The sequence below is a fragment of the Aphanomyces invadans genome (genome assembly GCF_000520115.1).
Source record: "Aphanomyces invadans strain NJM9701 unplaced genomic scaffold supercont1.5, whole genome shotgun sequence".
Taxonomy (NCBI): Eukaryota; Oomycota; class Saprolegniomycetes; order Saprolegniales; family Verrucalvaceae; genus Aphanomyces; species Aphanomyces invadans.
Window position 1 is genome coordinate 1,699,211 of NW_008580150.1, and position 22,542 is coordinate 1,721,752.

Sequence of the window (22,542 nt, forward strand, 5' to 3'; positions counted from 1 at the left end):
GTACATCACCCTCTCCGCCAGCATGGCCAGAGAAGGGCGTGGATACAACTCTTTTGTCATCGAACACCGTCGGGAAGAGTGGCAGATAGTTGGTTAGGCCCTTGCCAACCCCAGACGAGCCATCAGCAGAGACTCGCTGTACTGATATCAGGAAATTGCTGGTTTTGTTTCGAAACGACTTGCTTTGGACGTTCTGCTGGAGCACGCCTCCTGCAGCTGGGGAATTCCTCTACTTTCGAGGCAAGTATGCAGCTATGTTGGAGCAATTCCATGGCTGCTGGTATTGTACTCCTGCAGATCCAAACAATTTGCTCACATCAGTTGAACATGTCAAGCATGTAGGCCTCGTCTGGGAACGGCTCGGCCTTACAGTCTACCTGCCGCTTGTCCCGACGAGAGGAATAGCTCACACGGTATGCTTCGATGCACGCTCAAACCGCACAATCCGGACGCACTTAATAAGGCAAATTTGAGTACGTATCCGGACGATGATCGAACTGGTATTCGACATTTGCAGGTACATATATTGTTTTATGGACATCTTCAGGACAGACGAAATTGGGTAGCGGGTCGAGATTTGATGGCGTACCATGTGCAGTCCTCTGCAATGAGCTAAACCGCGTCACCAAGAATTAGCGGCAAATCTTCTCACAGCCAACAGTGGGCAACGCTAGCCCACACGGACAAGAGTTGTGGAGCGTGGAAGTGCAGGCTCTGAATCCCTTGGCGCGAGCTCGCCCTTCACTCGCTGCTTTCACCTCGAAGTTCGAAGCAATGGTCGAAACGCCGCGCACGAACCTCACATCACCTGGATTTTGAAGTGGTTGTCGCCGCTGATATACGGCCACTCTGACGTGATGGAAAGCAAATCGATCCACTTTGCAACATACCACCACCATTAGCGACAGCTAGGCAGGCTCCACCTGCACATGCACTCGACTGACGCCCCCTCCACACTCAGCCCAGGCCAACGCACGCATCACGGACTGCCGTCCCATTGCTGCCAGCCGAGCTGTAGGCGCTATGCCAAGGAAGCGTCGTTGTGCCTGATACACCACCGACTGCGAGCAGCTTGTGTCAAGGACAGCTCAGCACCACCGACTTCCGAGCGAGCACAGCCCACGACGACGTCCACGTCGCGCGAGTCTACTTCGTCAAGTGGTTCGAGAAACAACCTGGTGTTTGCCACCGCTCCTCGACGCTCGAATGCATCGTCAACGTCGTCGCCGCAATCGACCCGCAACTCGCGGTGCCGGTCGCAAAACTGCACATCGTACGCAAGGAACGGAGGTTTGTGCACCCGACACGGGGGAGGTCGCAAGTGCCACATTGTCCATTGCACCACCCCTTCCCAGACTGGTGGTCTCTGTCGCATGCATGGCGGAGGCACACGATGCAAATCCCAAGGATGCTCCAAGTTTGCCCGGGTGCGAGGGTACTGTTCGACGCATTATGCGACGCTAGGAACGACGGCTGCAACTGCATCAACTGCGCGGCGCCAGCCCACTCACACGAGCGACAAAGATGAAGTCATGTATTGTTAACGAGATCGATTTTTTATTTGGTGATGATACTCGGGTATTCGATAGAAACTGCCAACGGGGGGAGGGGGCTGTATCGGCCGTTGGTGTCTACAACTGGTGCATCGTCGGATCTCAACTGGTCCAGTGCCATGGGTAGTTCGATCTGGCTGCCAACGACAGGGACGTCCACAGGATTGGTGGGTACCGCTACTGACGTATGCAACGTGAGTCGCTTGTTTACTGGTCAATGTGCTGGACTTCACGTCTTGCATACGATTCGGGGGCGAATATACGTTCAGAACCTCTTGAGCGAATATATAGTGTACAGTTCAAAAATTCTCTGTCAAATTGCAAACATGACTTGCTGTCGATCTGGTCAATTCCTTTCGTCACGTGGGTTTGCTGAGGCATGGGGCGCCGCTTTGGTATACAAACCCACACGCTACAATACCTACCTACTTCAACAGAAGGATAATCGACGACGTCGACCGGTGGCATAAGCAGTCGGTTGTGCCGCTCCGACACATGCTAGCAACGTTTCATTCGAACGAATTGTCCACCAAAACTATCTCGACGACGAAGGAAATGACTGGTGCAGTAACCATTGATTGGTACATCGTGCCACGATGAAGTAGTCATACCGAGATCGTGCCATACGCGCGTCTCTATGACGTGATGGCAACGTTGGATTGCGCGCGGCGAGTCCGAAATCTTCGGCTAAACTTCGACACTGTTTACTTGAGGTAGGTATACAGTATATAAACTCAAGGTCCTTGCTGTGGGTTATGCATGGAATGAATCGCTTGGAATTTTTAATTGGTTTTTAGGCAAAAAACCAAAACATGAGATTTTTTCCTCGACCCACACCATGTCGACGACTGAGCCACACTTTTCGGTCGGCGAACAACTCTTGCCACACGATGGCAGGGGCATATCAAGTTTCATGTGTGATGGTGGCACGAGTGGTTACCATGCGGGGAAGAGTGTGACAGGTTGCATGAAGAACGCGAAAAATGAGGCCAACTGCACAAAGAAGCACTTTCATGACGTTCAAGACAGGGACAAAAGCCAACCGCGAACGACAGCATCTACACATGACGCTGTTTGGCGACTAGCGCTGCGCCGATGAGCGCCGATTCCACGAGCACAAGAACTGACAGAATGTCCTTGGAGACACGCGCGGCGACTTCGGTCTCGGGCACTCCAACGCAGTCGTACATGCCGCGGAGCTCGGCGTGAACAGCATCGTCTGTGGTCGTGAGGAGCAGTCCCTGCTGTTCCTTCCCAAGTGTGTATTGAACGGGCCGGAGGGGGGCGACCGATTGGCTCCCCAAAAGCGTCGAATGAGCGTCGATTTCGTGGCGGAACACAACGGACCAATGCTCCAAGACACGCATCTCCATCAGCGATTCTACGCGGCGCATGACGCGGAGCCGAGACGGATCGATACAAAGCACGCATTCCTGCGTCACCAATGTGTACTTAGGAGTGCCGCATCGCGAGATTTGGGTCGCTTGCCACACACGATCTGCCATGTCCTTCCTCGAGAACGCTCCTGCATAAAAGTTGAGTATTGCAGCGAGACGTGGATCGTATTACGATACCCGAGAAAGACTTGGTCATGGCGAAGCGGACTTGCGAACCTTCCATCCAAATGTCGCCGACCCAGTCGAACGAGCTAATGCTCATTACCTGAACTCCTTTCTCGACCACAAACGACATCAAACTCGCGGCCGCCGTCGCGGCAACTCTTGCCATTGAGTTCACTTGGTCTGGCTGGATTCCCGCTGACGATTTGGATGATGTATCGTCGAGGGATTCTGCTGATTCTGGATTTTGAGGTAAGGTGGACGAACTCGACGCGGTTTGAATGGTTTCGTGCATGAGCGTTTGGATAAACCGCAGTTGCTTGGTGGTGCGTTGAAGGGCATGAGTCAGCTGTTCGTTATGCCGTCGCAAACAGGATATTTCTACTTCGGATGCGGTGTTCGTGGATTTGGGCGTCGATGAGAGGTCGCGCAGAACTCGTTCCATTTCGAGCACGCGTTGGCGTAGGTACGCGACTTCGTCCTTTTGCTTGATGCGGCAGCGACGGGAGGCTTCACGAATCTGCTGCTTTCGTTTTTCGCCCTTCTTGGATACGCACGGAATCACCGTGGGAGTATCGGCGGATTGCGGCCAAGCGTTGATGTTCGAGAGTGGGGTGAAGCAGGTACTACTCCCCTTCGACGAGTCCGCAGGGGAACTTGGTATAAACGCCTCACTCTCTCCCACGTCCAAAAACAAGTCTCCATCGATAGTGCTGTATTCGAGGCTCAGCGCGTGAGTGTTGTAGCACGACGGCGGTGGTTGTTGGTGCGGCGCCATCCAGCGCTCTCTTGATGAAAACCGACAAATAATGAAATTGGGAAAACCCTGGTAAAAAAGGTGTTCTCCGGTCATTGTATTTTGATGTTCCGACGAAGAGTGGTGATTTAGCCTTGATTTCACTATGGAGTACAATTGACCAAAGCCATGTCGTCTTCTTTTGGGTGGATGGCAGCTACAATTCCCAAAATGTATCGAAACTGCGTCCACAGCACGAATTTGAATATAGAAATTTGTATGGTGCAAATACGACATTTTGAAGAGAAAATTACCTGGTGGGCGACTTTCAAAATTATCGACGTGATGGAATGAATGTATGTCTATCTTCACCCAACCACCTGATAACCTATGACATGTAATACGTGCACTTGGACAGGAAACAATGTGTACTCAATAGTTGTAACTCCATATTCGATTACCCTTATCAATAGATAAAATACTCCCTTGGTGATTTGTTCAACTCGGCAACTTTCAATCAGAGGCCGACGGACGTCCTAGGGAGAGAGAGCGTGATAAGACCGCGAGTCCAAGTGAGTCGATGCTTGCCGTCTCTCTTGCATCTGGCAGCAGTCCAAGTGCATGAAAGGTTCACGCGTGATCTCATGTACATGCCGGTCGTTCTCAGCATGATTGCCTGGAGGAGGTGCAATGTCGCTGTTAGGCCGTTAAATGTACTCGAGGTCGTCGAGGTCGCCAACTGTGCTGTCTGCGGTCGCTAGAACGTCAGCTGCGATGTCGTTATCGTCGTCGGAGTCGCCGTCTTCTTCCAGTTCGGGTAACGGCATTCGCAGAATCGCCGCGATCCCGCTCAACTGGGCGAGTTTCTCACCCGACACATGCAAGCTGCTGAAGACGCGAACTAGGCCGCCGTTCTCGCGAACTTTCTCGACCAGCGTGACGTACTTGCGTCGTGTCTGCACGTCCTGGGACCGGAACAACGAGTCCGCGATCAAGAGAGTTTCCACCGCGTTCTGGTCGTTCGCGCGAACGACATGCTGTACCTCCCATCAGCCTCCCACGTCACTACCATCTTCCTCGGACGTACATTGTAGCCGTAGTAAGCGCGGTCTTGGTCCGAGTGCAGCATCTCAAAAAACGTGTCAAGGCACTTCACGTCCCCTGCAGCCTTTGTGTCCTCCAGCTGGACCTTGACTTTCTGGAGGCGGCAGTGAGCAGCAGGTGCAGTAGATGAAATGACTGTACCTGGTCGGCCAGGACTTCGTCGAGGGCGTGCTTGTGCCCCGATGACGCGTGGACGAGGATGAAGCGCGCCTTGTTCTCGAGAATGACCTTGTCGTCAGTGCGGATGGCGTAGTCAAGCATGTATTTGAGGAAATCGTCCTTGACGAAGCCAGGACTCGCCAGAAGCACGCATTTGACCAAGTTGAAGTCGATATGGCGCTTCAGACTCTATGATTCACGACGTTGACGAGATGAAGGCGCAACGGGTAGTGGAGGAGACCTGGACGATGTTGTCGTAGAAACGTTCAACTCCCTTAGCATGCGATGTGTTCCCAGGGCGCTTGCGCGGAATGCTGCTCTCGATCTTGGCGCGGATGACCGTCATGTGACTTGTGATCAAGCACAGGTGCGCAAGGCCAGTTTGCATGACGACCTAAGCGAGTGGGAAGGTAAGAAACGATCAATGGAGTGAGCTTGGAGGAAATCCACCGCTGCGACATCGGCTTGCTTGGCTACGTTGCATGCGGTCTCAATGCGCTCGATGGACATGAGATCCCAGCAGTTTTTCTTCAATGTGAAGTCCTTGTTGAGTTCGAGATCGGTCGTGTGCGACGCTCCCATCTGAACACCATCGAGTAAGGATCGTCGAGACAACATGGAGACTCTCTAGTCAACGTACGCGAACATGCGGGTTTTCCTCGACGTTGATACCCTTGATGCGAAGCAAGCATTTGGCCGGATCAAAGTCGATGTGGTCGATTTCTAGAGCAAGGCTCATGCGAAGGCGCTGACTGGAAGTTGACCCTGTAGCGCCCTCCTTGACGACTTTGCGCACGGTGGTCGTCTTTAGCACGTCTCCTTTATGAATCAAGTTGAATACATGCCACATATCTTCAGGTTCCTCCGCGCGCAGGGTCACGGAGCCCGTGCCATCCTTCTCACTGATGTTTCTCTTGAGCAGCTTCATCTCCTTGTTCAATCGGCGGTCCAATCCAACTGCCGAAATTCGGAAAAATTCAGTAAATTGGGTAAATCCGCCAAATTTAGGTTGTCAACGCAAGATCCTAATTAGGATATGTGGAAGCTCAAGTTTGGCGCGGTCCAACATGCACACGAACTGGCATAGCGACGACAGCGATGGAGCGTCCTGGATGGACGAGCAGGGGAGTGAAGGCCGGAGCTCATCCCTAACGCATCAACCATTCCTACTTCGTCCGCAGACTGAACCATCACATCAGCCGAAGGACGACATCACCCTCGCCATCCAGGCTCTCCAATTCGAATTGGAGATGTGGAACGACACGTACGCCGTCTCGGCACCATACATCTCGCCATCCCAGCAAGACGCATGGAAAGCGATCGTCGCGCAAGTAGAAGAGGTGTCCCGTCAAGTCGAGGGAGTGAGGATGAAGAATGGACTAGTTGCCGTCAACGACACGACTGCTTCGTCAACCACGGTGCCTGCGAGAGAACGTCCTCGGCGGCACAATTCGATCGTGTCGGATGCTCAACCCGAAAGTTACTGGGCAGGGTTGTGGTACCTCCTGGGAGACGTGGAAAATGACCGCAACCATCGCTTGGGCGTCGTGACCGAGAGGACGATGCCAGGTGACGCTTACGTACTGCTGCAGATATGGTCGTGCTTAGACAGCAAGGACTTTGCCGCCGTCGCGGCAGTTTGTACCGATTGGTTTCGCTTGGTGTATCACTCGAAACTTGGTCAGCGACAGTGGCAGCACATGACGTGCCATCGATGGCCGCGAATTCGCGAGTGGGACTCTCCTTTCGTGACTCGGGTATGCGGGGCCTCCACCGACTGGAGGGAGCGATTCATCGCATTGCACAAGTACGACTCGCCCATTCTGCTTTTGTACGTGTTTCACGGCTACGTGGCTCTAGGTTGGACTCGAATTGGCGCAATGGGACTCGCGTGGCGCTTGCTGCACCTTTCGCGCTTTTGGCAACGCCCACCATTGTAAGCACAGTTCTCCTATCCTGGCTTGCAGTTCCTTAACGAAACGATATGACGTGGTAGCGCTGCATGCATTTCGTCGACGAGTCGAGACTGCTCCTTCTCGGCACTTCCCAAGGCAGTGTACAACGCATGGAGATCGGAACAATTCGAACGGACGAGCAACTCCCTACTTCCGCCCAGCAAGTCCACAACTTTAGCATTTCTGCGATCTCAAGCCACGGAACACGAGCGGTATCAGGGTCCATCGACGGTTCGCTGTGCATCCTCGACCTCGCTGTACCTCCCCGCGCCAGTCGGCCACTGCCCGTCGGCCACTTTGATTCGATTACCAGGTAAGGTCACGTGTCTATAAAAGTGTGGTCAACGTGGTGCTGATGGGCAACATTTGCAGTGTCGAAATGCACGGTGACGACGTCGTGGTCAGTTCATCCAAAGATGCAACAGTGCGGGTGTGGGATCTTCGCACTGCCGGGCGCTCGATTGTGTTCGAAGACCCGTCGCGGCTTGAATCAGTGGTCAAGGCAACGTTTACACCGAACGATTCGACCAAATTCGTTGCGTTTTATGAGGTATTCGAAGACGATGTACAGCAATGACAGCGGCCGTCCATGGGTAGGACGGTGCGTGCTCTACGTGGGACTTGAGAAACCCCACCACTCCATTCCACCGGCTCGACGAGCTACTGCATCACCAAGCTTCTACATGGGCCAACGACACGGTTCGCACCCGTCTGACTTCATCGTGGTGGTCCTGAAACACGTGCTAGACGGTTGTGGTGGCCGACCGCCACGGTGGCATCGCGTTGTTGAACGACAAATCCGTCGTCGTCGCGAGATACGCTCGACTGAATCGATCCGTTCCGGTGGGTTGTTTTCCGCTGTTCCAAGGCGTCTCGAATTCTCCCAGCGTTGCAGCGTTTGGAATGACGACATTGGACCCCCATCACGCTGTGGAGGTGTTTTGCGTGTCGAGGACCATCGCCAGCCACGAAACAATCGCCCCGATGTACTCGTTGTCACTGCCGTCGCCCCTTCGATGTTGCGCCGTGGACTCGACGTCCATCGTTGGAGTGGACGGCACGGGACATGTCCATGAATGGTCGTTTCTCCCGCGATGAGCTTGAGAAAGTGGCCCGATGATCTGGTGGTTGCCATTCCATTGCGATCGGCCCAACAACTTGTCCATGGAACGCTCTGTAGCAACGCACGAGTTCACGGTCGCTCAGTCCTCTAGTAAAGAGACGCTTCATCACGTACGCCTCCTGCCACGTTGCCGAATCGCTGGATCAAGCATTTTAACATGCCTCGTGTGTCCCGAGTTCGCCGTGGATGGCGATCCCGCTTTGACTTGATTTGCACAATGCAAAGTAGTGCACAATTACTTTCACAGGGCTAAGCAGCACACTAGACCACTCCTGCCAGCAAAGACTCGACGGCGGCGGATTCGTCCTTTGCCTTGGTTGTCAGCGGCCCGCTACGGTCGTCGTGACGCGCTCCAATTCGCTCGAGACGCGTACCATATTGAATGAATCGCGAGGGGCTTGGGCGATGCGCCAGCGATCGCAATGGACGGTCGACACGTGCGGGAAATGTCCGCTCTACTTCGACCATGAGTTTCACCTCCTTCGGCAAAGTCGAACGGCGTACGAGAGAGCAAAGAGCGCTTTGCCGATTCGTTTCTTCGCACGACTTGGCTCGGACACCACGGGCATCTACCAAACCATGTCGCGGGTGTCTCGATCATGTTGTACATGCAAGTACCATGCGAGAGGTCAGGACGTCCCACACCGTCAGCGTGCCGTTGGCGAATTGGACGTAAAACACGCCGGGTCGAGATGGCGACCAAAGCACCCGCGACACGCCGACCGTGCCATCCAACCACGTTGCGATGTCGCGGGCCAAATCCACGTGAAACAAACTGCTTCCGTGTCAGAGCACCGAGTTCGCGCTACGACAGAGTACCTGATGCTGCCGTCAGCGTAACCCGCGAGAAAGTACGACGGCAAGGTGGGATGGAATGCCAGGGACGTCACTGCGGACGCGGCAATCCCACCGCCACGAAGGTATGCTTTGACCCCGAGCTTGGTATCAAAGCGACTGCCATGAGCGATCGTGCCGGCTGCCGTCCCGACCACAAATCTACAGCACACAAGGGAGTGCCTCGTCGGTCGGAACGGCGGTGTACTGGTTTGGATCGGCAGGGAAAAACGCAAAGTCGTTGGCCGACGGGCCAACAAACAGCGCCGTCGGCGTTGTCTCGATGACGGCAGTCTTGACGAGCTTGACGCGACCTCCAATCTCGACGCAGCTATCGATGGAGAGTGCCCTAGCACGATCCAAACTAGTCGTGAGGCGCCCGCATGCACCTCTTGCGACGGAAAACTCCCACTCGCTGTCCGATCGGCACTCAATGACGCTCCATATGACGAGCAACCCACGATTATCCAGTGACCCAAATTGAAAGGTTGCCCCTGCACCCGTCCAAGTCAGGACACTTCGACTGGAAAATGGCCATCGTCTAGAGTCGACGGTACCTTTCTTTGACGACGGGATCGCGTGCACGGCTGCCTGCACAACGTCAGTCAGCTTCTCCTGGAGGAATGTGCGGTTGACACGTACGATGGGAGATCGATGGTTGTGGTCGTGCTTCATGCCTGCTGTCGAGTAAGTCGGGGGTTCGACTTTGAGCTTGATAGCGGTGGCTAACATGGCACATTTTCGCTGGGTTCGACCTCGTCACGTCCATCGTGTACCTTCAAAGTAGGGCGATGGGGGAAGGCGAAGGTCCCAGACTTGGACCGCCCCTTCCTCTGACCCACTTAGGACAAACATATCCCTGCCAGGCCCAAATCCAACGCAGGTTACGACTCCTTCGGACCGCAGCCACCTGGTCACGAGCTCACTCTGGTGTTCGATGTAGTAGCAGGACGTACCGCACGGGGGCGTGCATTTGGTTGACGTCCCACACGCACAAGATCGACTTGTCCGCAAAGACTGCATTGTTGTCGCCGTCATCCTGCGGCCCGTAGCCTCCCACGAGCCAATGCGACACTTGCGGTGAAAACGCCAAGCCTGGAATTGCCAAGCGCAACTCAAGACCCGATGTTCAACCTGGCGCGCTTTACCTTGTACGATTCGATGTTGCACCAACGGATGGGAGTCGTCGATCGAGTATTCTTCGGCACGGAACCCATCTAACGACGCCGTATTGGACATCGAGCTGTCGTCCTGCCTCTGGTTGTCCGCCTTGGCTACGTCTGCGTGCATGACGTTCTCCTCGAGGAGGACCTCACATGCCTACCGCGGCACAAAGTTCACCCACTCTCTCGAGTCAATGGTACAAATCGTACATGCGACGCGCGCGCCAAGAACGAAATGAACCGGCGGGAACTCCTGCCTGCCACATCGGTCGCACCATCGACGCCCATGTCGTCGGGAAAGAGCATCGAATGGTCGGTTGATTCGCGGGGTTTCGTCTGGGTCTGAATACTGCGCGCGTCGCCATTCGTCTGGACAAAGACCTGGCGGATCGCGCACACGCGGAGCTGGCTCATGTACTTGTCCAAGTCGGTGAGCGGCATTTGCTGAAACATGTCGAACCGTTCCGTCTCCATCTTTTTTTTTTCCAAAATTTCCTACCCATCGTCGATAAGGTTTGAGGCTTCGTGGAAGCCCAAGTGGGGGGGAAATGCGCCATCACCTTGATACGTTTCGCACGGGGGTCAATGGCTTGCTTGAGCCCAGCAATTGACGCCGACACTCCGCTCGTCACCTTCTTCGCCCCTGCACACAACGCCCTCCGTTGGTCGCTGTCAATTTGCATGAAAACGCTCCAACCTTTGGCCTCCTTGGCGTCCTTCGGACCGGCGACGGGGGTTGGCTTCGATGCCGACGTGGCCTTCTTACTGCCACTGCTCGACGACGTCGTTGGTTTGCTTTCGGCTTGAAGCGCTTCACGAATTTTCTGAACGGTCGCAAGATCTTCCGGAGGTTCAGCGAGCGACTGTTGGTTCGACGAAGGTTTGGTAGATTTCTTGGCTTGAGCGGGTTCGCCGGGGTCTTCGAAGTCGCCGTCGTCATAGTTCTGCCATGGTACTTAAGCAGGGAGTGATGGACAAACCCTACCTCAAAATCCTCGTCGTAATCGTCCTCTTCTTGGCACTCCTCAGCGTTTGCATTCAAAGCAGCCAAGGCTTCCGTCTTGCGCAGCTCTCGCTGCTTGGCCTCTTCTTCGCGCCGAGCCATCTCGAGTGCCTGCCGCTCCATCTCTTCTTTACGCTTCTTGGCCTCTTCGGCTTCCTTTTGCTTTTGTCGTTTGGCCTCTCGACGAGCGGCCGCTCGAGCGCGCTCTTCCTCGTCATCCGTTTTAGCGCTCTATGAAGAATCACATGCATCAATCGAGCATTGTCATCACGAAAAGCCCATCATACCGCTGGTCCTGCGGTAGACGACTGCAACGACGCGGCAGTCGGCGCACCACTTCCAGCTGTTACTTTTGGCCCGATTGTCGGTGCAGTCGCGGCACTCAGTGGGGATGCTGCTTCCGCACTCGTTGCATCTGGAGCTTTCTTCTTGGTAGATTTCTTCTTGAGTTTGTCATCGCTTGCTCCTTCCGTTGGTTTCGGCTCGGCAGCCGTGCCCAAGTTGGCTGCGTTGAAGTTCATCTTTGGCACGTCATTTATGCTCGACTGCGCTTGTGGTGGCGTTTTTGGCACGCTAGAAGGTGGTTTCTGCGGAGTCGCTGCAGACGATGGCGGTGACGTCTTCGGGGCAGCGGCATTCGGAGCTGGAGACGACGCCAAGGATGGCCCACTTTCACCAGGCGCTGGCGATGCCGCTTTCTTAGACGACTTCTTCGACGCCTTCTTCATCTCCCGCTTCAGGTCATCGACCTCGGGTGTCTTGGGCTCAGCCATTGCGCCAACAAAAGTGCGCGACGCTTCGGTGTGACAGTGTCCGGATAAAACATATCTTCCGGATAATCCAGCTGAGAATCGAACGGTTGCGTAATTCCATCCCAGGATCGACAGCACACGAGAACGAGCAATGGAGCGGAAGGGGGTAGACTGCAAGCGCGTCGCGGAAGACAAGTACGGCTACGTGCACAAGAAAGTGCCTGGTTACAAGGACGTGGACGACAGCGACGCCGAGTCCAAGTCTGTTGCGTCGTCGGGCCACGACGAAGAGGAACTCGACGAAGCGGACTTTGCCCAAGAAAAGCAGCTTGACCTCGACGTCGAGTCCGAATGGGACGAGATTAGGAAACGGCCAAGCATCGCGCGCATCCAAAAAGCCATCGATCCACGCGGCAAGAAGATTGCGGAAGGGCTCAAGATGTACGTTGTCCATGGCACGCGACCCACGAACGTAGATGCTCTTGTATGCTGATGATGGACGCATGTAGAAATTACATGAACATGCGCTGCGGCGACACAGGACGACTGCTGTGGCAGTCAGAGAAATGGGGCAAGGACATGTTCGAGCGCGAGCAGAAAGGTTCGATTCGTGGCAGCATGTGCGCCAGAACAAGTCTGACTTTCGCTGTAGCTGTCGTTCCGAAAGCAATCCTGCAATGTAGCTCTGTGTCGCGCGAGATTAACTTCAGTTCGACAGAAGAAATCAAGGCATTTCGCTTGGAGCAGCGCGTGTTCTTTAATGGCCAGTGTTTGGAGGGTCGGGTTGCATCTTCACGGCCATGACTCCACCTCACCCTTCTCTCTAGAATGGCTGTTCTCGTTCGGGTTTGTTATCCCGCATTCGACCAATACATGGCAACAATCGATTGACGCCGCCGGCCCCGACGCGATGCTGTCGGCCGACGTGATCAGCGGCAACCTGACCATTGAGACGGCGTTCTACGACGCCAGCGTCCTCATCGCCAAGACAGTGTATCGCATCTATTACGATTAAATAACTTAGATCATGTCGACGTTCTCGTTGCCGTCGCAGTGACGACGACCATGTCTGTTTGGAGCGCTCCAGCGATCGACGTACTCGCGGACGTCGTGGACGAAAGCGGCCAGAGTTTGTTCATGGCGGCGCTCAGCATCCTGGACGACGCCTTCCAGCGTCGCTACTTGCTCCATGAGTCTTCGCTCCTTGTCTTTCGCGACACCAATAGCTTCGCTGCACGCCTGTTTTTCCTGCGCCAGCAGGGCTTGCAGTTTCTCGATGCGGTGGGCATGCATCTTGTTGGTGTTTTCGAATTCCGATTCGAGTGCTGCCAGCTTGTCTTGCGACTGTGCGTAGTTTCGAGTGTGGCGGAGGCACTCGACTTCGATCGCTGCCAAGCGGTCGTCCTTAGCGACGACGGACGCCTTGAGCTCGTCGTACTGTCGCTCGCGGGTCACCAGCTCCTCGTCAAACACTTTACGCTGACGGGTTTTTTCCTCGCGCAACAACTCGCCGTGCATGCGATGCTTCTCGACGTCTTTCTCGAGCGCCGCCCGTTGCCGCCGCAACTCGTCCATACTTCCTTCCACCTCCGCCATGTGTCGTTCTAGCCGCTCGTGGCACTCCGCCTCCATTCGTTTGCTGACGTCACCGAGGGCAGCCTCATGAGCTACCTTCATTTGGAGCACCTGGTATTGCAACGACTCGACGAGGTTCTTTTGACTGTGGAGCTCGGACACGACCGCGTCAGCGTGCGCATTGGCATGGCGCAGTTGCTGTTCGAGCCCTTCAATGGCCACTTCAGCGCTATTGCATCCATCCACGACATGCTTAGGTGGTCAACAACGCCATGACAACCAAGCTCATGTGCACAGGCACGCACCGACGAGTCGCGGCCGCCTTCGTCTCGTCCAGCTCGATGCGCCACATACCATCGCGGCGATCGAGTTCCTTCCGCCCATCGTGGACCTGTTCCCGCAGCCTCGCCGCTTCGTCTTGCACGCCGCTCAGGGAACTTCTCAGTTTATCGTTTTCCATCTCGAGGAGGCGGACGGATTGATCATGGTGCGCCTTGGCCTGAACGAGTTCTTCACCACTTCTCTGAGCCTGGCGCTCGGCGACGGTCTTGGCTTCTTTGAGCTGGAGGATGGCAGTTTCCAACGATTGGATACGTGCGCTGGACTCGTCGGCTTCGTGCTTTCGCCGCGCTTCAGATTGGTCCAAAAGCCGCGCAATGTCGTCGGCGCGATCGCGCTCTTGGCCTTCGCGGCGAATGTGCCGCTCGCGGTCGTCGCGTGCGACTTGTAACTCTCGCTCCAGTTGCTGTGCTGTTGCATCCCGGGCTTCCACTTGGGCTTCCAGCGACCTCAGGGAACGTTGAAGTGTGTCGATTTGGCTCGTGAGCGCGTCTTTGTCAGCTAAGTAAGCTAGCAAGAGTTTTGCATTGTCGTCACTCGGTTGGACGAGGCCGTCGTCGCTGCAACGCGCGGCATCCATCAAGTTTGAGCATTCTGGACCGCGCAACTCGTGCAAACTGTCGTCGTGCGCATCTTGCAAGTTTCCAAGGTGGTTGTTTCGCTTCAAATAGTCGTCAATGGCGTCGGACGTTGCGATGGGAACGTTGTTGCCCATTAGTTGCAAGCGCTTGAGACTGTGGTTCCCATTTTCGAGAACGTCGAGAAATGCGCGACCGCCGACCGATCCAACCTCGTTCCAGCGCAGATCCATCTCTTCCAGCGTCCTGTTGCGCTTGAGTGCGTGGGCCAAGATGACAGCGCCGTCGGGTCCAATGCTGTTGTTGCGCAAGTCGATAGATGTGAGGGATGTGTTGAGTGCCAGCGCATTTGCAAGGGATTCAACCCCATGATCCAACACTCCTATGCAGTTCCATTCAAGGTTCACGTGCTCAATGGTCATGGTCGTCTTGAGCATGGCGGCGAGGATGGTGATCCCGTCCGCCTGGATGCGGTTTCCACGCAAGTCAAGCAGACGTTTTGAAGGATACTCCCGCAAAATGCGCACGACATCCGCACACCCTTCGTCACCCAGGTACGCGTTGCTGAGGTCGAGAACCGGACCATCCGTCTCAGCCTTGGCGCGGATCTTGTCATCGCGGCCGCGCTGGAACATCCTGGTGAGCCGCCCCAAAGAGCGCTCGATTCTCGACTTGGATTGGCTAAAAAAGATAGAATTGTAACCGCGAAACCTTTTCATATGAGATGGCGGCGACCTTTTGCCACCGATGCAGCCCCTGGCTGATGGCATCGCTGCGTGGCAGGCAGCATCACTCCCTGCGCGAAGTTTGTAACACTGACTGCGAATATGAGCCCCAGCGAGGAGAGAGATCCCATGCCCATGTGCGTGAACTCGTCAAGGTGAACTATGAATTCGGGGATGGGTCACTTGGATGTCGTGCGCGCATACCCTGACCACGGACTGACGTATTCGACCACGAGATTCGAGCTCCCGTGAGCATCAAGTCGTGACGAGCGCGGTAGGTTGGGGCCAGCCCACAACGTGAACCATCGGAGGCGCTCATGACTTTCCAAGGTAGGTTCATCCTTGCTGCGTTTGCAATCGGCCAACACATCATGATCGATTCTTCACATATGCTAGTCTGCCTTAGAAGGTCATCCATCTGAGCTTCTTGTCAGGTTGAAGTGCCCAATGCGTGGGTATGAGTCGGCCGTCTCGTCTTGGGGATACGAGTGGGGGTAGTCCAACTGAACGCACGTGACATTTCGGTAAAATATGTACTCGATGGGGGTGCCCGTGTCGTTGAATGTTTGCCGGCAGTGTGCCGCCGTTCCCGCGTCGCGCAGCTGGCCGGCCTTTCGGACAAACGCAGTGTACTGCGCCGTGTTTTTTCGTGTGTTGAAGTCGCCGACGAGAATCAACGGGCTTGTCGGCGATGCCGTCGACACGACCGCTTTCGCAACTGCATCCAGCTGCGTCTGCTTCTCCGCCATGCCATCGTTGCCCAGGTGAACGTTCACCACGATGACCCGAGTCCCATGAACTTCGATGGTCACGACCTACGCCCATACTGGTTGAAGCCCCTCCAAATATTCGTTGCATGCACCACGGACCTGCATGCATGCGTTTTCTCCGCGCGGCGATGGCAAGATGACCCCCATGCTTTCGCTCTCGAGAATGGGAAAGACCGAGAGGAAGGAGCACCCGAACGAGTCTTGGTCCGTCCGAGGGTGTGAATAACTGTACATGCCAAGGTTCTGCCCAAGATAATCCGTGATGTCGATGGCGCCGCTGCCTGCCTGCATCGTGTCGGACTCCTGTCGAGCAAGGGATGAGGAAAAATGCTCTCACCGACAGACTTGCACTCTTTCAATGATTGCACACGGGAGGGGCCAACTACCTGGAGCGCTACCATAGTTGGCTGGTAGTCCTTGATGGCATTCAAAATGGGCTCAAAGTTGTTGAGACCAGCGCGATTGAAGCCCTAGCACAAACTCGACAGCATGACTGGATCAACCGACCTCTGGGGACGTCGTACTTGATACACGTTGAAGCTAAACACTCGGAGATCGGCCCTCACCCCGAGCCATGCTATCGGCGGCAACACTGCTCCCTACCAAAACCAATCGCCACTGCGGTATCAGCTTGGCTCTGCAGAAACGATATCGTTTACCGGGCTGTGGTTGAAGGCCAGTCGAACGATGGCGACGGGGCCAAGCACCCCGACTAGAAGCGCTCCCGCCACCACCGCTCGCAGTCCGCACATGGTATTCCACGTGACAAGCCGACACCGGCGCTGCGTTCGCGACCGAAGAACCATCAATGCATTCGATATACTCAGCACAAGACCGGCTCCGACGAGAATTTGGTACCGCTGGCCTCGCAGGGATCGCAATTCGTCGGTCAGGTAGTCGTAGCAAGTCAGGATGATGGTAAGTGCGGTCAGCAATATGTACACCATCGTTCCAAGGCACGATGTGAAGCAAAGACCCGAGGACACTACGGACGATGGCAGGCTCAGCTTTGGCATGTGCCCTTGCGAATCGCCGCGGAGGTGGGGCGACGACGTAGGCATGTCGTGGGCGGGGTCTTGACTTGCCGACGTGACGTTGACAACGACGAAATTTGTGACCGCGATGGAAGCGCCCATTGCAGGCAAGTGGTATGTCGTGGGAGAGACAAGACCGAGCCATAGCGACGGCAGCATCGATGCCATGCACACAGCCCCTGCAAGCTGAAGGGCCGCCGTGCTCGAAGCGCCAAAGCAGAGGAGACCGGCGGTCCATAAAGCCACGATTGCAAAACCAGGGATCACCTGTAGGCCAGGCAATTCGTCAGCAATCTGCTCGTTCACGAGGCCACAAGGTTCTGCAGCGCTGTGCAGTAGCAGCAGCAGCAGCCAAGTTACCTGTGCAACGACAGTGCCTCCCAAAAATACCAAAAGAATCGCCCAGCTACAACGAGGATGTCATAGAGATTGCATATGTGGTGCATCGTGCAAACCTCCAGTCTGTCGACACTCCAAGCCATCGTGCTATCGACGTCGGTGAACCAAGCACCCACTGCGTCACAAACACGACGAGTGGGAGGCCTGCCATGGAAGCTGCCGCCTGCCACCACGGCATTTGTGCTGGGCTGAATGAAGGCGGGCCAAGGAATTCGTGATGTCGCCGACGATGAAAGTAGAGGTATATGCATGCGATGGCTACGGGCAGCAGGCACACGACAGCAGTGACAAGCGCGCTGGCCAAGCCCGGCACGAGGGGGTTGAGGGATTTGTTGCCCCAGCGCAGGGCGAGCGTGACAAAGTTAGCCAGCAAGACGCCGGTCACCGACAGAGCTGCGTCAGTCACCGATCCGTCCACTGACATGGGATGCAGCTGGAATGCAAACGACCACAGCGAGCACCTCGCCATAGTGACGGCGACAAGACCAAGGCAACACGTCTGTGGAGTAAACTCGTGAGTCGATGGAGCATGTGACGAAGAGGGGCTTACCACAACGTGAAGCGTGGGGTGTGGGTGGAATCGAACGAAGAGGCACAAAAGTCCGACCATGTCCAAGACACTCCCATACTGCGCGGCAGCGAGTCGCACGCGCCGACTCAGTAGCAAGACGGGCAACGCAAAGAGCACGCCGAGGAAGGCGAGTTTGTTGGACAAGTTCATTTCCTCGAGACAGAACCAGTACACGTCGCGGGGAAGTTGGTCGAGCAGTGCCCAGAAGACAAGGCTGGACGCAGTGTGCGCCGCTAGCATCGCAAGCATCCGATGCCACGGCGGTTCTTGTGTCGACGGCGCGGCCATCGAGCGCTTGCAATATCGCTGTTTCGATCTGAAAATAGATGGCACATGCAATGCATGCACATGTCCACCGAAACAAAGGCAGAAACGGCCGCCGCGACCGTTGGACTCTTCTCGTTGATGAATGTCGAAAGCGCTGGAAGAGGGCCGTTGACGTCCCTGCCAACCTCCGATGCTGCGTCGACACCAAGCGAGCCAGGTTTCGAGGCATGCGGCAGTGCATAAACCCTCCTCAACACACACGCGAGCGACTGCATGTTCAACGTTCTGTTCGCCCTCGATCTTTCTGCCGAAGCGTTGCCCACCACTCTTTCGCAGCCACCGTTGGACACCCAAGATCTAAATATCCGATCCCAACCATGAAAGCAACAACATCACAGAGTCGATGGCGACAAAAAGCACACGGACGAGTGATAGGGTTTGCATTACGATTCGAATGACGGCGAGAGGCCGGCCGCTGGTGCCAGCCGACTCGGAGTGGTTTTGGCAATGGAGGCGTCAGTGGCAATTGCGGCAAAGAAATCCACGAGGGCGTCTTTCCCGGTTCGGAGGTTGCGTAGCCGAATTCGCTCGTTCTGGAGATGCGCGCGGTCGGACGCTTGGCCCATTGGAAAGTGCATGACGGGTGCTTGCAGCGTTGTCTTGAGCAACATGGAGATCTGCGACGACCCGCCTTCGCGCACCATCATCGGCTTCTTCTTCCAGTGCTTCTCCAGCGCTCGTTCCGCCGCCTTGAAGTAGCCCTGCAGCGCGACAACCGGTGAGATCGATTCCACAGCGTTCAAGAGAATGGCGACACTCACGCTGTCGAGATCGCCGAGCCACCATGGGACGTTGGCCTTGACATGCAGTGACAGCGTATTGCTCGATCCGAGCGCATCAAATTGAGCACGGATGTGCGCCAGCACGAGCGCCTCCATTTCTTCCGGGCTCTGGTCCGGTACCGTCCGAAGAGTCAACTCGGTGCACGCCGCACGTGGAATGATACTGCTGTTGTCGATGCTGCCCTTGATGGCCGACACGGACGCGGACGGGAATCGCCATCGGTTCATCAGGACGTTCACGGATAAATTCGTCGTCGCGTTGGCAAGGAATGGTGGAAGGAGATCGCGCACGCCGAGGGTTTGCTTGTACGTATCGACGTCAAAGTCGGACAGCGTATGGTGCAAGAGGGCAACTTCGTCGGGGGTGACCGGTCGAACGTTGTCGTAGAACCCCGGATGGGTGAACCGGCCCGTGCGAGAATCCAGGATCCCGTTGAGCAGGGCGACAAGGTCCAACATGGGCTGGCGAATCGCGCCGCCGTCGACGCCGGCATGGACATCGACAGCCGGGCCATCGACTTGGACTTCAATTTCCAAGCACCCGCGCATGCCGTATGTGAGGCACGGCGTGTGGTCGCCGAGCCAGTAGTTGTTGGAAATAAAGATGAGGTCCACAGGGGAAAAGTAGCTCAAATGATCTTCCACGGCTTCTTTGAACCCCTGCGCTTGGTTCTCGCCTTCGCCTTGGTACAAAAACATAAAGTTCGGCAAGGACACCGCCATCCCTTCCGACGACGACAGCAGCTCGCGAATCGCAAACAGCGTCGCGATGATCGGGCCTTTATCGTCCGTTGTCCCGCGACCGTACAAGTACCCGTTTTGCCCGGTCAAGAGAAACGGATTCGTGTCCCAGCCATCTTCTCGCGCCGCCGGTTGGACGTCGCTAATGTTCAAAGCACCATTAAACTCGACACGATCGTCGACGCCAGGAACCAGCAGGGAAAATGCCGTACTAGTGGCCGCAGATGAGGACGGTGGGCTTGGTGGGGTCGTGGATGAGCTTCCCAATCACGATCGGATTGATGCCAGGGCCACAGTGCACGACGCGGCAGTCGGCGCCGAGTTGCCTCAGCAGGTTCTACACAGTCCGATGGGCCACACAACTTGACCAAGGCGACAACGAACCTTGAGGAACTTGGCTCCGAGCCAGCACTCGTCGACCATGGTCGGGTCGACGCTGACGGTTTGAATGGCCACGAATTTGCGCAGCAAGTGAATCATGGATGCGTCCGACGTTTGCTTGTTGGACGTGGCGAGGAGTGTGGCGTCCAACTTGAATTTGTGGCTGGCGGTGTCGTGGTGCGGGCCATTTACGGTCGAGTTTGTGCTCGTCAAGTTGGAGATAAAGTCAATATCCCACACACGGACTGTGCTGTCGTCGGAAGCGCTGAACACAAACATTTCCGTGCTCAAGATGCCGCTGATGCCGCCATGGTGGCCGTGCAACGTGTGCACGCACGCCAGCGACTGCGTGTTCCAGATGCGGACGGTGTCGTCCGCAGACCCCGAACAGATTCGATTCTTGTCTTCGAGGGAGCATATGCTCAGGACAGCGGCTGTGTGGCCCTTCAGGACGCCGTTGCAGCGCATGCTCTCGATGTCCCAACAGCAAATCGTCTTGTCTTGTGAAGCTGCAGGTACCACGACGGGTTAGATACCCCAACGAACAGCACCAACGGAGGGAAAGAGATCCCGACTCGTACCAGAAAACAGATTGTGGCCAACCGACACGATGTCGAGGACGCTGCCCCGATGTCCGTGCAGCGACGTCAGGTATGCCATGCTTGGCAGTTCCCAGCACTGTTCGTACTCGTCAGAATTGGAGGGAGGGGAATATATTGGGCGTACTGCGATGGTGGAGTCGCTGGAACAACTGAAGAGCAGTTTTCGGTGCGACTTGTCATCGTACAGATGGATGCCGTACAAGTAGCCGTGGTGGTTTGGGACGAGGGTCCACTGGTCGAGGGGGGCCAGCACGTGCGACGCGGCGCTGTGTCCAGTGTGCTGTGGATGCGGCGTGGTCGGCGACACGATCGATGCCATCTTCACGTATGTGTCTTGGCTCGCCATAAAGAGCGTGTCGGTTGTGGCTATAAGGCTTAGAATGTGCCCGTTGAACCCGTTGATGACCTGGACACATTGAAACTCGTGCTTGCCATCCCAGACGCGGAGACTCTGGTCGGCCGAGCTCGAGATGAGTGTTTGTGAGTCGGGCACGACTTCGAGCGCAATGATCGACCGGCTGTGTCCTTCTAACGAGAACGCGGGGGAAAACTCGTCGAGTTCCCAGATCACAATCAGGTTGTCTTGGGTGCCTGCGCAGAGTCGCTGGGGGTTGCGCAGCAACGCAAGCGCTGAGATCGATGCTTTGTGGCGAAACGTCATGAACGAGTTGTTCATGTCGAGGTGGCCCTGCGACGAGTGCACGGCCGGGATTCCTTTAGCTGCTTTCGCATCTTTGGTTGACGGGGTGTCATACATGAGGACTTGGTGAGTGTGGTCGCGTTCCTCGGCGTCGGTCGGCATATAGCGGGTGGCGGTGTTTCGTCGGCTCGGTCGTCGCTTCATGGCTGCCTCGATGGTGGTGTTGTCCTCGGGGGCTGGGGCGGATGTTGAACTTGCATGTTGAGACTTTTCGGGCATTCGGGAGTTTTAATACTAAAATTATTCGCCATTTGGAATCGACAGTGCCCTCTATATACTATACATTGTGTAAGAGATACTGTTCATTTTTATTAAATAGCAAATTCCGATAGCTAGTTCACTTGTTTTTTGTATGGGTGTCGTCGCACTGGTTCGACCAATCATACTTTTATTCTCGACAACGTGCCGAGATGTCCGCAAATGGCACTCTGCCCCAAGCACACGTCAACCGAGCCGTAAACCAAGGACCGAGCATCGAACATACCTAGTCGAGACGGTTGGAGCAAGGGACACGCTCGGCCGAGGTGGATAAGGAAGGGCGAGGGCTGGCGCCGAGGCTGCTCTGCGTGTTCGTGTCGCAAGAGCGTGCGAGAATTCCGTTGCTGAGGGTGCGCCGTGGGTGGGTGGGCGGCGTCGGTGGAGGGATGTGCTGCCGATGTGGGTGCACCGGTGGGGCGGACTTGGAGATTTTATGCCGCACCTGTCCGGTTGCGTGGGCTGTGTGTGACCCTGTGCCGTTCGGTCCTCACCAAGAAGCACATAGACATCAACTCACCAAGGATTTTGACAAGGTGACAAATTTTGAGCGAAGAATTGCTTCCAAACATACGAATAAACCAATTTTGACATATATGGTGAGCAATTGTATGACCCACAATGTGACAAGTGCTAGAGTTGAAGTGCGAGGGGCTGCATAGGACAAAGGAGAAAGCAGACGGGAGCGGTGTACAGTGATCCCCCGACGTTTGCACACAGGTATAAATCTATACCTTCCAAAATGTAATATCTATACTCCATAAAATTATATGATGCGCGTTGATGAGTTTGAATTTCAAATTTGCCCGTCAAACTTCCAAA

General features: G+C 55.5%; 8 protein-coding genes across 16 annotated transcripts; 2 read left to right on the forward strand and 6 right to left on the reverse strand.

Annotated features, from left to right (window-relative positions):
* Nucleotides 1–2,507: 2,507 nt before the first annotated feature.
* On the reverse strand, nt 2,508–3,913 carry H310_03541 (hypothetical protein). The gene is made up of 2 exons (XM_008867443.1): nt 3,128–3,913; nt 2,508–3,078 (listed from the first exon to the last, which is right to left on the reverse strand). Exons 1-2 carry the CDS (start codon nt 3,888–3,890, stop codon nt 2,612–2,614), a joined length of 1,230 nt encoding a protein of 409 aa, XP_008865665.1. The 5' UTR covers nt 3,891–3,913; the 3' UTR covers nt 2,508–2,611.
* A 374-nt stretch (nt 3,914–4,287) lies between these two features.
* H310_03542 (mRNA surveillance protein pelota) lies at nt 4,288–6,074 on the reverse strand. 4 transcript variants are annotated; one of them, XM_008867445.1, is made up of 7 exons: nt 5,752–6,074; nt 5,562–5,693; nt 5,353–5,505; nt 5,094–5,300; nt 4,936–5,046; nt 4,437–4,885; nt 4,288–4,384 (listed from the first exon to the last, which is right to left on the reverse strand). In XM_008867445.1, the coding sequence occupies exons 1-6, from the start codon at nt 6,037–6,039 to the stop codon at nt 4,556–4,558; spliced, it is 1,221 nt and encodes a 406-aa protein (XP_008865667.1). In that variant the 5' UTR covers nt 6,040–6,074; the 3' UTR covers nt 4,288–4,384; nt 4,437–4,555. The 4 variants fall into 4 exon arrangements, with proteins under 4 accessions (XP_008865667.1, XP_008865666.1, XP_008865668.1 ...); XM_008867444.1 differs by having other exon boundaries at nt 4,288–4,885; XM_008867446.1 differs by having other exon boundaries at nt 4,437–5,046.
* A 77-nt stretch (nt 6,075–6,151) lies between these two features.
* Nucleotides 6,152–8,386, forward strand: H310_03543. 2 transcript variants are annotated; one of them, XM_008867448.1, is made up of 6 exons: nt 6,152–6,918; nt 6,972–7,047; nt 7,108–7,379; nt 7,439–7,616; nt 7,664–7,765; nt 7,814–8,386. In XM_008867448.1, exons 1-6 carry the CDS (start codon nt 6,179–6,181, stop codon nt 8,162–8,164), a joined length of 1,719 nt encoding a protein of 572 aa, XP_008865670.1. In that variant the 5' UTR covers nt 6,152–6,178; the 3' UTR covers nt 8,165–8,386. The 2 variants fall into 2 exon arrangements, with proteins under 2 accessions (XP_008865670.1, XP_008865671.1); XM_008867449.1 differs by having other exon boundaries at nt 7,439–7,765.
* Nucleotides 7,595–11,966, reverse strand: H310_03544 (hypothetical protein). Its single transcript, XM_008867450.1, has 17 exons — nt 11,477–11,966; nt 11,172–11,420; nt 10,884–11,130; nt 10,747–10,829; nt 10,397–10,681; nt 10,172–10,343; nt 9,980–10,118; nt 9,800–9,933; nt 9,666–9,748; nt 9,581–9,614; nt 9,436–9,517; nt 9,232–9,372; nt 9,009–9,185; nt 8,808–8,964; nt 8,694–8,758; nt 8,564–8,644; nt 7,595–8,520 (listed from the first exon to the last, which is right to left on the reverse strand). The coding sequence occupies exons 1-17, from the start codon at nt 11,960–11,962 to the stop codon at nt 8,451–8,453; spliced, it is 2,685 nt and encodes an 894-aa protein (XP_008865672.1). The 5' UTR covers nt 11,963–11,966; the 3' UTR covers nt 7,595–8,450.
* An 89-nt stretch (nt 11,967–12,055) lies between these two features.
* Nucleotides 12,056–13,792, forward strand: H310_03545 (hypothetical protein). Its single transcript, XM_008867451.1, has 4 exons — nt 12,056–12,382; nt 12,451–12,542; nt 12,594–12,719; nt 12,769–13,792. Exons 1-4 carry the CDS (start codon nt 12,093–12,095, stop codon nt 12,954–12,956), a joined length of 696 nt encoding a protein of 231 aa, XP_008865673.1. The 5' UTR covers nt 12,056–12,092; the 3' UTR covers nt 12,957–13,792.
* H310_03546 (hypothetical protein) lies at nt 12,922–15,096 on the reverse strand. Its single transcript, XM_008867452.1, has 2 exons — nt 13,822–15,096; nt 12,922–13,745 (listed from the first exon to the last, which is right to left on the reverse strand). Exons 1-2 carry the CDS (start codon nt 15,066–15,068, stop codon nt 12,962–12,964), a joined length of 2,031 nt encoding a protein of 676 aa, XP_008865674.1. The 5' UTR covers nt 15,069–15,096; the 3' UTR covers nt 12,922–12,961.
* Nucleotides 15,097–15,491: 395 nt separating this feature from the next.
* H310_03547 (hypothetical protein) lies at nt 15,492–18,241 on the reverse strand. Of its 4 annotated transcripts, XM_008867453.1 has the most exons (8): nt 17,912–18,241; nt 17,418–17,860; nt 17,323–17,368; nt 16,588–17,229; nt 16,453–16,527; nt 16,315–16,398; nt 16,028–16,231; nt 15,492–15,973 (listed from the first exon to the last, which is right to left on the reverse strand). In XM_008867453.1, the coding sequence occupies exons 1-8, from the start codon at nt 18,218–18,220 to the stop codon at nt 15,569–15,571; spliced, it is 2,208 nt and encodes a 735-aa protein (XP_008865675.1). In that variant the 5' UTR covers nt 18,221–18,241; the 3' UTR covers nt 15,492–15,568. The 4 variants fall into 4 exon arrangements, with proteins under 4 accessions (XP_008865675.1, XP_008865676.1, XP_008865677.1 ...); XM_008867454.1 differs by having other exon boundaries at nt 15,492–16,231; XM_008867455.1 differs by having other exon boundaries at nt 16,315–16,527.
* A 243-nt stretch (nt 18,242–18,484) lies between these two features.
* H310_03548 lies at nt 18,485–21,687 on the reverse strand. Of its 2 annotated transcripts, XM_008867458.1 has the most exons (6): nt 20,890–21,687; nt 20,745–20,841; nt 20,167–20,672; nt 19,995–20,119; nt 19,021–19,924; nt 18,485–18,960 (listed from the first exon to the last, which is right to left on the reverse strand). In XM_008867458.1, exons 1-6 carry the CDS (start codon nt 21,682–21,684, stop codon nt 18,643–18,645), a joined length of 2,745 nt encoding a protein of 914 aa, XP_008865680.1. In that variant the 5' UTR covers nt 21,685–21,687; the 3' UTR covers nt 18,485–18,642. The 2 variants fall into 2 exon arrangements, with proteins under 2 accessions (XP_008865680.1, XP_008865679.1); XM_008867457.1 differs by having other exon boundaries at nt 18,485–19,924.
* Between the last annotated feature and the right edge of the window lie 855 nt (nt 21,688–22,542).